The sequence below is a fragment of the Mesoplodon bidens genome (genome assembly GCF_964165515.1).
Source record: "Mesoplodon bidens genome assembly, chromosome: 12".
Classification (NCBI taxonomy): Eukaryota; Metazoa; Chordata; class Mammalia; order Artiodactyla; family Ziphiidae; genus Mesoplodon; species Mesoplodon bidens.
Genome location: NC_138168.1, coordinates 76024911 through 76040471, shown reverse-complemented (window position 1 = coordinate 76040471; position 15561 = coordinate 76024911). Strand labels below are relative to the sequence as shown.

At 35.2% G+C, this 15561-nt stretch overlaps 1 protein-coding gene across 3 annotated transcripts in view; it reads right to left on the bottom strand.

The window, feature by feature from the left end:
- The window catches only part of STXBP5 (syntaxin binding protein 5), a 163822-nt gene that overhangs the window by 125373 nt on the left and 22888 nt on the right, over positions 1-15561 (bottom strand). For all 3 annotated transcript variants that reach the window (XM_081251398.1, XM_081251399.1, XM_081251400.1), the window contains exons 3-4: positions 13318-13399; positions 10140-10240 (exon numbers count right to left, since the gene is read on the bottom strand). In XM_081251398.1, the coding sequence (XP_081107524.1) occupies positions 10140-10240; positions 13318-13399 (183 nt within the window). The remainder of the gene's footprint in view (positions 1-10139; positions 10241-13317; positions 13400-15561) is intronic.

The following is a 15561-nucleotide window of genomic DNA, read 5'->3' as shown; positions in this document are numbered from 1 at the left end:
GTTGCTCTGAGCCTTTCATTTTTCCAAATGAATTTTAGATCAGCTTATTTCCAAATGAATTTTAGATCAGCTTAATAAGTCTAATGAACAATGGTGTTAAAATTTAGATTGAAATACTACTGAATTTATAGATTTGGAGAGGAGTGACATTTTAAAACTTGAGTATTCCTTCCTCTGAAGCTCTCCATTTGTTTAAATCTTCCTTTATTCCTTCAATAAAGTTTTAGTATTTTTTCCACACAGATCGTATACATTTTTGCTAGTGTTATTTCTAGGAACACTGTAACCTTTGTTGCATGATCTGTGCTTTTTTTCCCTTTTCCTTCCATTTACTTTCAAACTTTGTGTAGTTATGCTTTATGTATATCTTTTATAAACAGTTTAATAGATGTACTTTGTTGTTTTTTAATCCAATCTCAAAATCTTAGATGATTTTAGTATATTTACAATGATTTTCATTACTGACATAGTTGAACTAAGCCTTTAACCTTATTTAAACATCTTTTTTCTTTCTATCATTTTATGTCTTTTCCTGACCCTTATTTATTTTCTTCATTTCCTTCTCTAATGTTTTTTTTTTTTTTTTTGCGGTACGCGGGCCTCTCACTGCTGTGGCCTCTCCCGTTGCGGAGCACAGGCTCCAGACGCGCAGGCTCAGTGGCCATGGCTCGCGGGCCCAGCCGCTCCGCAGCATGTGGGATCTTCCCGGACCAGGGCACGAACCCGTGTCCCCTGCATCGGCAGGCGGACTCTCAACCACTGTACCACTAGGGAAGCCCTCTAATGGTTTTAATATTATATATTTTCCATCTTAGCAGTTACTCTTACACTTCTAAGACACATCTAACTTTACAGCTTCCTAACAAAGTCTGAAAGAATGAGTATTGCGGGGGGCTTAGTGTCAGATAAATGTTATATTTTTTGAGTTCTTTCATAGCTGACAATGTTAGAATATAGCTCAAAAAGGTATTTCTAATATTATTGGTTATGTCAGAAGTTAGACCTTTCAACCTAAAGATATTTTAGCTCCACAAAACTTTCTTCACTTATGCCTCTGATCACTACTTCTCTCCCCATTGTTCTGTTTTCTCCTGTCTTCTCCTCCCAAAAGATCCCTACAATTCTTGGGCTGAAATCTCCATCCTCTGCCTTTATCTTATCACTGTCTCTATCATATTCACCCCATTGCCCTAAAGTATTTTTATTTTTAAGCAAATTACAATAAATAAATTTTAACTTTAAGTTAGACTGAAGAGAAGGATAGATAAAAATCAACAAATTAGGTATCAATAAGAGGTAAGAATAAAATTAATAAATCCACAAACTACTTCATTTGGAAGACAGTGAAATAGAACAACTTCTGATAAATCATATTAGAAATATGTTAATACAAAGTGAGAAAGGGAATATAGAAAATACAAAAGTAAATTTAAGCACACAAGAATACAGTGGGATACAAGCTTCTCATCTTAATGAAATTCATCATACTCCGAATCATGAAATTTTTTCAAGAAAGAGGAAAACAAAAAGGATCAATAACCATAAATGAAAGTGAACATATTTAAAGTATATACAAAAAAATTTCTAGCCCTTAAAAGTTTAAGTATACTCTGAAAATATTCAGAAAATAAATAATTCCTCTATTAATTTCTCTGACCTAGAACAGGAAGGAAGGGAGGGAGGAAAGAAAGACAGACAGAAAGGTTACTCAATTCTTTAATATGAGGGAAGGATGCCCTGATACCAAAATTGGAATATAACTTTTTCCTGTTATTGTCAACCTCACGAACAGAAGTAAAAACCCTGAAGAATATACTGACAATCATATTTAACAATATAAAATAAATTTCAACTTTATTCAAAAAATTTCACAGGCATACAAGAATGCTTAGTGTTAGGAAATCTATTAATGTCATAGATTAAATCAATATGGAAAAGGGAAGTGAAAAATCACATGATAATATAAAAAGATGTTATAAAGGCATTCAATTAAAATTTAACTTCCATAATTGACCACCAACTCGTAGGGGGAAAAATTCTATCTTAAATCTACATCCTATATTATGCTTAACAGTAAAACCGTAGAAGCAGTATTATTAAAATTATTACAAAGAAAAAGATACTTGCTATCAACAATATCATTGAACACTGTTCTGGAAATTCTTGCTAATACGGTAAGGCAGGAAAATGAAAAATAAAATTTTCACTTTCATTTTGAAAATCCCTGCCAAGTTATTACAGATGGAAGTCTGCTGTACCTCACAGGCATGCTGGTTTAGGAAAAAGAAATACACTGCTCAAAGATCTATTCTCCCATCTCACTCTTTTTACAAAAAAAGAAAAAATTTAAAAGCTCTGCTATGAGCCAAAGACAAAATAGCACTCCAAGGGTAATCAAACATCCTAGCCAGTTTTGGATTAGTGAGAGGAATAAAGATTATATATAAAGTTAGCTTGGAGCAAATACTCTTGTTGTTTTTTCTGTTTGAAGACCCTCCCTCTTAGAACCTATCTCCCAGGTAATTAACACAGTCTGTGGAGGATCATGCCTTCTAGAAAAAAAGAGATTCCCCGCTGTTTCTGCAATGGCAATGTGGTACCAATCAAACATTTTTTATTGAGCATTTACTAGACGTCAGGCATCGAGACTGCTGCTGCTGAGAATAAAATAAGGAAAATACTTACAATTTATTTTTTAATCGAGAAGATAATCAAGAAACCAAGGCAATAAGAGTAAGAATGGTATATGCTATTTTAGGGAAAGAACACCATACTATGGGGTAATACAAAACCTAGTCTTGGGAATTTACAGAAAAACCTGTAAAGGAAATGACAAGACTTCAAAGATGAACAGGCATTAGCTAGCCATGAAAAGAGAATCCTAAGTGTCTTTTGAGCAGGGAGGTCAGCTCATACAAATAAGCAGGAGAGAGGATAGTTCATTAAAAAACTGAAAAGTCAGGGTGTCTGGACTACAATCATAAAGAGAGGGAGAAATATAGTGAAATAAAATTATGGTGATTAAAAAGAAGAGTCACAGATCTTGCAAGATCTTTTAGGGAATGCTAAATATTTAAGTTTCAACTTCATTTTGAAGGCAGTGAAAAGTACAGTGGACATTGGTTGTTTATCTACCTACCATGCACTCTTCAGTCCACTTCCTCCTAATATTAGTTAGATGTTCATTAGAGTGCCCGTATCTTACCCAAGTAACCCATATATTGATACTTTGGGAGACACTTAAACCATACTGACTTCCAGAGATAAGCCAAACCAAGCAGGGCAATTCCATGTACTTGCTGCCATTTTAAGTCAGATAATACAAGTCTAAAACCAATTAGATACATTCCCTCTATGAAGGTCACCTGATTTGGGATCTCAATTACATCTGCAAAATCCCTCCACAGCAGCACCTTGATTAGAATTGAATACTTAGGAGAAGATGTGTGTTTACCAGGGGGTAGGAATCTTGGGGACCATCTTAGAATTCTGCCTCTAATAGTCTTCCCTTTACCCTCCAAAGATTCAATCCCTCCATTCACCCATCTCAATATTCCCAAAGTCTCAACCAATCACAACATTAATTCGAGTCCAAAATCTCAGCTCAAAAATCCCAAATCTCATCATCTAAATTTGTGCAGATGAGGGTCCTGCGTGTTACCATTCGGTATAGATAGATCTTGGGCAAAATTCCACTCCATCCGTGGACCTATGAAACTGAAGAGACAGATTATCTGCCCCCAACACTCCAAGCATTCAATGGTTGGACAGGTGTAGGATAACAACTGTAGAAATTCCTGTTCAAAATGAAAAAAAGTGGAAGGTAAAAAGGACTCCATAACAGTTTTGAAATCCAGGTGGGCAAATGTTGGATTTGTCTTCATTAGCTTCAAGGCCTGGGTATAAGCCTCTGTGGCTCTCAGTTCTGCCCTGCTAATCATCCTTTTTCATGAAAGACAGCAACTGTTTACAGCTGAGTACTTTTATGGGCCTGATTCCGGATACAGCCTCCTTTCACATTGTACTCTGTTTCTTGAAGTCCCAGCTGGCAATGTTTCTGCTGTACAGCTTTCTCAAGAAACTTGTGGGTCTTGAACACATTTCACTGGGTCTTCTGCATTAGCAAAAGTCACACCCACACATCTTTTGGAGATAACACTTTCTCTATTTAGGCTGCTGCTGAGAGGCCTGAGGGATGATACTCAAACTTCCTACAGGCTATTTGGTTGAGAAGATCTGTAGGGCATTCTCAATATCTTAAAAGAGCCTTTTATGTGATTAAATACTTTGACCTTTTGGTCTATAGAAGATTTTTAGTGAAAAGTTGTTCAGCTACACCCTCTTGTTTTTCCCTATGCCACACTTTCAGAAGCAATCTCCCTTTTGCCATATAGATCAGGGTAAGAATTTCCCAAATCATCAAGTCCTGGTTCATTTAATGATTCTTCCATCAATTTATTTCTCTCCTCTTGCATTTTACTATAAAGCAGCAAGAAAAAGTCAGATTATACCTCCAAGCCTTTCCTTGGAAATCTCCTCAGTTAAATATACAAGTTAACACTTAAACACTGTGCAAGAGACACTTCTTTTAAGCTTCCTGCCACTATATAACAAGGAACTTCCTCCATTTTCCAAAATCATGTTCCTCTCTTCCTTCTGAGCTCTCTCTGGCAGCAGCCTCCAAGTCCAGAGTCCTGCAAACAGCCTGTCAAAACAATTTAGGCTTCTCTATCATGTTTCCTCTGCTCACTGCCCAATTCCAAAGTGATTTCTACATCTTTAGGTATTTGTTACAGGTATCTCCTCCTTCCATATCTTTTTATACCTGAGTACATTATAAAGCCCTTGTGCAACTAGGCCAGCCTCTTTGACTGTCTCTAATTCCCTTGTCAGGATTTCTTAGTTATTAATTTACTCTAGGAAGTTATCCAACATTTCCTGATTTTCACAGTCTCAAGGCCATCAAATCAAAGCAGTTTTTTCTCTGAACCCTGAGAATGTTTGTTTCCCTTTTAAATTTTGTCTCAGTATGTGGTTCTCTACACTTAAAATTCCCAAGGTGACTCATCATTTCCATATCAACAAGCAACTCTTTTTGTGGATTAGAATTAGCCTGGAGTAGTAGACCCCTCTGCCTGCCTTCCTAACAAGCCTGGATATCATCCCATTCCTTTGTTCCAGTCCTGAATTTCCTCTCACCAAATCGTTCTCATTTCTAATGCTTGTATACTTTTCATTAACCTGCTTTCAGAGAAAAACATTTTGCCATTACCATAAAAACTGTAATTCTAGGTGTAGAATCTGTTCCAAGATTATGATTTTTTTCTTGTTAAATACATGAATGAATTAATTCAAAATCTTTGGAAGACCTGTGTAGACTTTTTGAGGGCCGATATCTAGCTAAATTCTCTTTTACAGCTATGCCCTGTTCTTGTGCAGACTAAGCAAATTGTAAGCCTCATAAACATGCAAAACACAGTATTTAGGTAGTATCATAATAAGAATATAATGAGACAAATTAGTTTTTGTTTCTACATTAGTTTATTTATGCTACTAAGAAAATCTGATGCTACGGCAGCAGTCAGTTCCTTAAGTACCTTATAAGCACCAACTCTCCCAACTGCTGTGTTATCTGGATGGATTACTCCTTTTATGTTTTTCTTTTTCCCCTTTAGAGGACTTTGGACATTGATGCTCCACTGATAATTGTTAAGATGAAATTTTGATTATTAATGGATTATTAATCCACATAATACTGTGTTTTCCTAACCATTAGTTTAGAATGCATGCATGCTTATTTTATTCCCTAAACCAATAGTTGTATCTATCATCAAATGAAAAAGCTTAAGTCAGAGTAAATAAACTGTATATCAGAGTGTTAGAATAAAAGAAAACATACCTTTAAAAGAAATGTATTGGTTTCAATATACAGACTCAGCAACTTAGGGGTCTAATATATTTATGGAGAAAAGATTCTATCCTCTGAAATTTCACTTAGGGAATAGTAAGTCCTAAATAGGAAAGCCCAGATATATAGTTTATTCTTATGTAAAAACTATTATGCAAACATTTAACATGGATAAGAATATCGGTCATGCTAATGCAAGGTGATGAAGAAAGATGAGCTGACAGTTGTAGTTGCTTATAAACCCACAACTTCCTCCAATTAAACTTCCTTTAAAGGAAAAAAAAAACCATAGAAGCTCAATGGAACATATTCTGATAAGGCAACTGCCAGATAGAGTTTTACTTGTCAAATTCACAGCTTCTACCAAAACCAACACACAAAGCAGTGAAGTAACGTCTAAGTTCATGTAGTTAAACCAAGACTTGAGTCCCCAAATTTCTATATTTTTTTCTTAAAAACCATAAAAGTGAAATTCTGTCAAAATATCCACATCACATGGTTGCATAACAGTGTGAACACTACTGAACTGTGCACTTAAAAATGGTTAAGAGAGTAAACTTTGTTATGTATATTATAGCACAATTTTTTTAAAAACCAGAAAAAATCTACATTATGAAAAGATACAGTTTAAATCATTACAATTTCTATTTATGTTAATTTCTACTAAAATAAGAGAATTTAACTAGTTATTAAAATAAGACAATATTACAATAAAAACTTTGAATTATTTAACAATTGTTCAGAATGTAATAAAACTGGCTTATAAAATTTTCGTATTTCTCCTCCCTTTCCTAGTTTCGGAAATAAAAATGCAAATAGCATAAAAATGAAATAGAGTAACTTAACTATTAAGTTAGCCCAAATCCATTGTGAAATGAGGGGAAAACTAACTAGGCTATTGCTTATTGTACTTCAATGTCAACAATAAAAATAAGCTGTGTGGTAGTTATTACAAGTATTCATAAATATTCTAGCTCTCTTTCTTCTTGGTTAGATGAGTAAAACTAGGGATGGCCATGTGACTTGCTCTGGGCCAAGAAATGAGAGTGGAAGAGATAGTATCACTTCCAGGCAGAAGCTTTAAGAGCCAAAACATGCTTCACCATATTCTCTTTCTCTCTGCTACAGTGACTGGTAATATTGTAAAGACTGGCTGTTCCTCAGCCAAGATTCTGGAATAAAACCGATAACGAAAAGGAAGAGAGTTCCAGCAAATCCACAAAGAACATACAGCATAAGTAAAAATAAACTGTTGCTCTTTTAAGTCTTTCAGATTTTGAGTATTTTGTTACCACAGCGTAACACCAGACTATCCTGATACAGATATAAAAACTGAATGCAAGGCAGTTGTGTAAAGAAAAGAATGGATTTCTACAAATGAGAGAGATGGAAGGATGGGCAGGAAGTGACAGGCTTCTATCCCTCCCCTGCCTGGGGCAGCTGCTCCAACAGAAGGCTTCCATCAGAGTACTGATTACAGGGCATTAGGAAAAGTCATGAATCACAGAGAGCTCAGTGTGAGGGGCAGAATAAGCCTTGCCACCATAGGCAGGTTGCTAGAGCTGGGGGAAAGCCTCTACTATGCCTTCCCCTCCCAACCTGTAACCTGGTGCCGAGGAAAAGTAGGCTCCTCCCAAATGCCACCTCTCTCCTTCTTGCCATTTGAGGAAATCTGAACTTTAGTCTTGAGGGAACATAACAAGGTTCATCCATGAGGCATCAGGCCCATTTCTTAGCATGCAAGTACAAAAGCTGCCATACAAGTTTGTAGCCATCCTAGAGGATTTCATCCGAAGAAGATATTCAAGGACCAAGTTACTCACGCTACAGTTTCTTGTTTCTTGTTGTCCTAATAAAGGCCGAGGAGAAGCTCAACTTTGAACAGAATCAACTAGTTTCTGCTGGTGAGGTGGGTAAAGTGTATTACAGAACGTAAAACTGGGAACTCCATCAGTTCAGTTCATTTGTAACTTTTAGGATCACCTCATACAATTGTACAGGCTGTGCCCTGAATAACAGCACCCAACCAAGGAGGGGAGTGGTGGACTCTGAAGCTGCATCCACCAAGAAGGGCTACTTTTTTGTATTTCACACAAAGATGCCTTCTGTCTGTCAAGATATGTGCCTACAGGTACCTCAGAGACTAGCTTACTGTTCCTTATCCACATTTATCAGAATTTCTTGGAGACCATCCTTAGAGGAGACTTACCATGTACCAGACAATCATGGGACTCTGACCGCTCTGGAACTCCTTGAGGTATGGTCCTTCTGGAAGATTACCATGATAACCTGCAGTGTATGTTTGTGAACTTGGACCACATATTGCCACATTCCTGTGTCTCAATGAGGACTATGGGCATGCCACCGGAGAAGGAGTTATCAGAAATATTCTTCTACTAGAATTCTACATCCTGGAAGAAACCCTTCAGTGGATGGTGGTTTAAGAGAACTTCTACAGCACTACACCAATCAAATGACACCACTTTGATGTGCCAGAGCACAGGTTTTCTTAACTTTGACACTATTGATATTTTGGACCAGATAATTCTTTGTTATGGGATGGGGAGCTGTCTTGCGATTTGTAACATATTTGACAGTAGCCCTGGTTTTATCTTCTAGATGCCATTAGCACTGCTCGCCCACCCCCAACTGTATAAAAAATGTCTCCAGACATTGTCAAATGCCCTCTGGTGGGTAAAAATGCACCAGATTCACAACAACTCTGCTAGATCTACACCTCCCTTTCCAGTATGAGACTGACAGCAAGAAGATATGTACTGGGACTAAGATGCCCACCACTATTTCCACCAGCCCTATGGCATTTGAGGCTGATGGAGGGCTCCCCTTGAGACTCCACTGGCAAAGAGACAAAGAAACTCTGCCCAGCAAGTTGAGATAGCCTTACTCCCATCAGGCAGAAAAGAATGAACCTTGACTTTTTGCTTGCTTTTCCTCCCCAATCTCATCCCTCCCTCCTTCCATTAACCCCTCCTTCTACTTCTCCTAGAAGTAGAACCATGATTCCAAGCCACTTAGATGATTTATCTTCCCAGACAAGATGTAGCCCAATAGCTACTTTGCTACTGACCCCCTGCCAGCTCTGGCCTGGCATACAATGTAGACATGCCCTGGCGTTGGCCAGAAAAGTCTGGATTGCTATATTCCCAGCAGCCTCTTTAGCTTGCCTACTTTGGAAAGCCACTGTGGGCAGAAGCCCAGGCTCACAAACAGACTGATCAGTTTATACAACCTGAATGGATGATATTTATCAAAACAGAGACATGGCCTGATCCTTGGACATGGATTGGGCAGTCTAATGCCTGCCTTCCCACAGGCATGGCCTGACACTAACTCTACTGCATTTAGATACTAGCTAGACCCATATTTCTTAACCTTAACACACACCAAAAATATATCTCATAAGCAATGGGGGAGGGGGGACTATATTCCTTAGTTCATGCCAAAATAAGTTCCATATGAATCAAAGTTGAAGCATAAAAATGCAGCTATAAGAGCACTATAAAAAGTATGGGAGAACGTTTAATAAAATTGGAGTGAAAACGGCCTTTCCAATCAAAGCACAAAACTCAGGTCATGTGAGAGATTTCTTTGATCAAGTCGTTCCACGTCTACAAATTTATCTTACAGATATACTTGCGTAAGTGGACAAAGAAATATATGTAACATCACAAAGCATAATGAACAGCAGACTGAAAATGATATGTGTCCATTTATATCAAATCCAGTCCTGGATATATCAAATGTCCAGTCAATTGATGAAGTCTGACTGAATAAAATATGGCATTTCGATACAATGAAATATCGTGCAGTTATGAAAATGACTAAAGAAGATTTAAATATACCAATATGAAACGACCTATCAGATATATTGCTAAGTGAACACAAGTTACAGAAAGAATATGTAATGCCTTCCCTTTTATGCAAATAAAATAGCTATACGGAGAGATTTTTGCTTATGTATACAGACTGTATTTCTAGAAGGACACAAAAGAAATTTATGTGGGTACCTCTGGAGAGGAAGATGGGTCTGGAAAGGAAGGAAACTTGCTTTTTATCATATATGCTTTGAAGTTTTTGAATTAGTTTTTAGATTGTGCATAAAATCCATCACAAAAAATGAAATTAAAGAATAAAATTCAAAGGAAAATTTCAAAAATGAATAGCAAATAACATATATATATATATATAAAATAACTGAGAAAATTCTTACCTTTCTCTGCAAAATTTAAGTGAATGTAGTATGGCAGGTCTCTTTTGACGTAAATTCCATAAATGTAAGGTGTCATCAGCCAAGGCACTCACAAGAGCTCCCTTAAAAATAAAGTGTAATATATTTTATATAGAATACATTTACAGACATTAATGCTACTAAAGACCTACCAAAACAATCTTCCCAAATTTCAAAACTCTCTGCCAATAGATTTAGTTCTGAGAAACATTTGCCTCACCCAAATTCTAAACAGCAGATGTAAAAGAGTGTATTATGTGTATATGTATGTATAAAAATGTTTCAACTTCAACAATTTAAAGTATAATTTAATACCTTATAAACTAAAAGTGTACTAGGATCTAGTTGGATATAGTTATAGTTGATAACTAGCTATGTAAAATTAGAAGTCAGACTATAAGTTACTTGGTCCCTATAGTTCATCCTTCCTTGACTATATGATATGAAGTAACCTTCCCATTTTATTTGGCTTAAGACAAATCCTTATGAATGTACTCTGCTTGGATCATAATTCTACTACTAGAATGATATGGAAAACAAAAATCGCATTCAGCACTGTATAATTTCAATGTCCAAAGGGCTGAAAAATCTGACTAATTTAGAAAGTTAAAACAGCTGATACTATTAAATACTATTTAGTCTGGAGAAGAAAACCTTTGGCAGTATGTGAGAATCATGCAAGGGGCTCAGTCTCACCCCAGACCTGACAAATCAGAAATTTCAGAGCAAGGACCATTGCAGGTGTATTTTTTAAAATCTCCAGAGGTGATTCTGATGTGTGAATAGGATTAAGAATCTATAGGCTAAGGCTGATTTATTAAGACATATGAATGTTTTTCCTGAAAAGAGGAAGATACTCCTCATCTACACTGAGAGAATAAGGCAAAAGATGCAACACGAAGAACTTTCATTTCAAAAAAGATTTGCAATTCCAGTCCTTTAGGTTATTATGAGAAATCTTAAAATTTCCCTGTTTTAAGTAGGAGAGTTTCTCATTTATCTAAGAGAACTAAAATAGCTCTGAAGACAAGATTTACATTAAATGATCTCTCCAAGTGCTTTCCAATTTGAAATTCTATGAGGGCTACTCTACTGTGTAACTCCTATTGCTACAGCATGACTGTTGGAAAACAGAAATACAGGAAGCCCACATACTCTTCCTTTCACTAGAAAGCATCCTCTTATCTCTATCACTTTGAAGCAGAGAAACTAAAAGGATTCAGAGTATCAAAGATTTGTACTTTTCATTCTTACTTCCACCAGTTTCAGACCAGGTCATCTTCTTTCTCAAGCTGTTTGCCCCATCTTTGTATTTCAAGGAAGAAGAGAAGATGTGGAAGCAAAATGGCAATCACAGCTGACTGCCTACGGTGGCTCACCTACCTACATGTGGCTTTCCAAAACTGAAAGCAAACAGCTACTCCCAATTGTCAGATTCCCATAGCCATCACCATGTAAATATTCATATCCTGCTAAGCATTTTTTAAAACTGTCATTTTTAAGTACTTTAAAATGTAACATTTAAGCATGTAAAATAACAGTCATATCAAAGAACTTTATGATAAATTCTATAGAAAAGCAGCTTGTGTTATGAATAATGAGAGCATCAACTAGTTAAGATTTCTAAAATTTAGGCGTATAATTAATCTATTTGCAATGTGTTATTTACATTGGCTCATACTGCTTAAAAAAAAAAATCTCAACACAAGTATAAAGATGGAGAATAGGTTAGTGGTTGCCAGGGATTAGGGACTGAAAGCAGGAGGGGGCGCAATTAATTATAAAGGGGTAGCCTGAGGGCATGCCTTCACGGTGATGGGACTGATCTGTAGTCTTGTTCCTGCTGGTCATTACACGAAATGTATGCAGGGAATAAAACTGCATGAAACCATACACACATACACACAATGAGTGCATGTAGAAACTGGTGGTGAAATGTAAATAAGGTCTGTAGTCTAGTTAAGAGTATTGTATTGATGTCTTTCTCCTGGTTTAATATTTTACTATTGTTACATAAAATGTTACTATTGGGGGAAATGGGGGAAGGGTACATAGGACCTCTCTATTCTGAAACTAATTGCCAGTCTAATTATTTCATAATAATTTTTTTTAAAAAATAGGAAAAATAATCTCACATATGAATTCAACAACTTTCTACACTGTGATATTTTTATGTGTATTTTAACATTTTACGATGCCTATTATTCAGACCTACGCAGAATACTGAAGTTTTTAAACACTTCCTCTGACCCTGAAAAACCTACATGATTGCATATCATTTGGATCATAGTTTTACTAAAACTTTGATATTACCCTCTTTAACTCTTTACATCAATACTGCCTCTCTTAAATCCTCTGATATGAAGAAAAGATTTATCAAAAGCCGAAAGTATCAAGTATTTTTTTTCTCTCATATACATCTAGAAATTTATTCCATGAAACCCAAGGACTTAGGGGCAGAAAGAATGCCCACAAACTATCCTCACATCTAAGTATAGCAGAATCTTTTCTAGAGTATTTTTTCTTCTAGATTTTCTAGCTTCTAGCTTTTTTCCTTCTAGCTTCTCCTTCCTGTCACTACTTGAAGTAAACATCTCCTGTCAGAGCTGCTCATACTTTTTTAAAACATGCAAACACACTGTTTACTCTGCTAATAAAATGATGTATCTCTAGCTCCTTCCAAACTTTACACTCTATCAGAAAGAAAGGCATCAATTATTTCAACCAGTAAGTGACACAACAAGAACTTTGGACGATAACCAGTTTCTAATGGATTTTGGTTTCCTGGATGTATTTCAAAACAACCCACTGGAGAAATACAATTTGTTATTTATAATAAGGTCAATCTCTGAAAAAATTTTAATGTAGATTTTTATGTTACATAACTTTCAATATTCTTGAAATAAAATTTAAATGCAGTGCACTGTACCAAAAAGATCTACCTTATGCCATTCTATTTTCAACACTGTTTTGAGAAACATCTTACATTATTTATGTAACTGTCTGTGATGATGCCTTAAAGTGAATTACTATTAGCTCTGACCTACAAGAAATTCATTTTTGTTCAAATATTTAAATATAATTGCATGCAAGAATTCTGAAAGATGGGATGTGGCCCTATTTCATACATAAGCATATGAGATTAAAACAATTCACTAACCTCATTAATCAGGAACTGGAGCTGGATTACTGCAGCTCCACTGTCATGTTGGCAATAACATTCTACTCCTGGACGACCAAAGCTGTCATTAATTTCATTAAGGAGTTTATGGTATGTGTGAGCTTTTTTATAGCAACTGATAAGTTATATAATAGACTCAAATATTTCAATGACCTGATACAGGCTATTTACTAAGGTTGAGATTTAGAGTTAGGTGATTACACAGCATTCTAATCAGCTAGTCCCTGTTGATAATCAGAATTTTCAGAGATTTCAGGTTTAACAGAAATAAGACAACTGTCCCTTCTATAAAAACACAATTAAAAATAGCAATATACAAAACCAAGCTACATATATGTATTATACTTTACTCTGGCCCAAGTCTTTTTCTTTCCCTTAAAGTAAAAAGAAGAGAAAAGGGAGTTGATCTGTAGCGCTTCCAATTTTGCTGAAGTCAAGAAACAAATCTGAAAAGTAGACAAATGTCATTTTAGAATATTGCTTTTAGGTACAATCTTCTTACTGGCATCTTTCATTCCTGTAGTGTCATTTTTAAACAGTGTAAGCTAAAAATATAATGAAGAACCACATAACTATGTTTGTAATTGTGGCAGGTTATATCACCAATGAATGTATCAATCTTTTACAATACGCTTGAACACAGATTAATATGTAAATATCCATTAATTTGCATATAACAGGAAACACAGCATTTTCTATATCTTAAGCATTATAGTAAACTTTTCATATATATTAATTCATTTAATCCTCACAACCATGATGAATATGTAATTTCCCCCATATAAACAGATAAGAAAACTGAGGCACAGAGAAATTAACTGGTCCCAAGTCATACAACTAGAAAGTATAGCAGAAATTGAATTTGAATATGCATTCTAGCTCCAGAGTCTATACTCTTAATTGGTAAGTTATGCTGAGTAAAAAAACAAAAACAAAAAACTCCAAACACTTACAGAACTTACTACATGCCAGGTATTGTTATACACTTTTTACCTTCATAAACTTGAGATAAGTTAGCCATTTTAACACACTGCTACATTAATATTTTCACCAGTTAATATTAATTGAAAATAAAAAGTTAAATCTAAAAATAAAATTTGATGGGATTTAATAAAATTATAGCCCTCTTTATACAAAGTCACATTCAAACGAACAGACTATTTCTACATTCTATTAGTACATGCCCTATGGTTCTTCTTTTTTTTATATATTGTGTATGATTTATATGGAGGAAGATACAATAAGATCTAGAAAGACAAAGAAAAATCATGAAAAACATATTACATAACGAAAAATACATACATAGATATTAATGAAAACTGGGGTATGTGGCAAGTATCAAAGCATAATGAATTTACTAACAAACGACATTCTGTACCATACATGCAATATTATGAAAGTGAGTTTTGCCCACTCTATTTTAGTGAATACTATTAACCAAAAAACACGACAGAAGGTGATTTTAAATGAATTCCTAGCCAATACATACAGACAGAGAAGATATATCAGTAAAAAGGCATAACAAGCAACAAAATGCAATAAATGTGAATGTATAGGTAGCCACAATATATATAGAAAAGTATTTCAATGAAAACTGGTACAAAGCAGATAGCAAAATAATAAGTGTAAAAGAATTTCATTATTGTGCTCATTCATATTTTTACCCAGCAAGTAACAGGTCTATGGTTCTTCTTAATTAAAAATAATTGTACCAAAAGGTTAAATTCCTATTTTCTATGTATATGTTTTTCCCTTTGATTTCTAGAAGTCTTTCTAGGTGATATTTATTTACAATGGCTTTTATTTTATTACTAGCAATTAACTCTTCTATTATTTTATAAACTAGTAGACTAATTGAACATGTTTAGCCTATACTACCCTACTCTTTAAATACTTCAAAATTTTTATTACTATTATTAATATCAGTAGTAGTATTTTTGCTACATCAATTGCCCAAATGCAACTACATGAAGCTAAATTTGAAATCGCTACTATTGGCACTTGGTAGTGCCACGTCACACCCTGATAGATCAAAGATAGGTCTACATTCTGTTCATCCATTTCTTTTGTCAGATGACAGAAAAGACCTTCACCTTTCAGCCAGTATTTCTAAGTTCTAAGTAAGTCTAAGAAATTACTAATTTCTAAGTAAGTCCAAGAAATTACTAATTTCTAAGTAATTCTAATCTTTCCAGTTAAAATTCTTTCTGGCACCAATTTGCA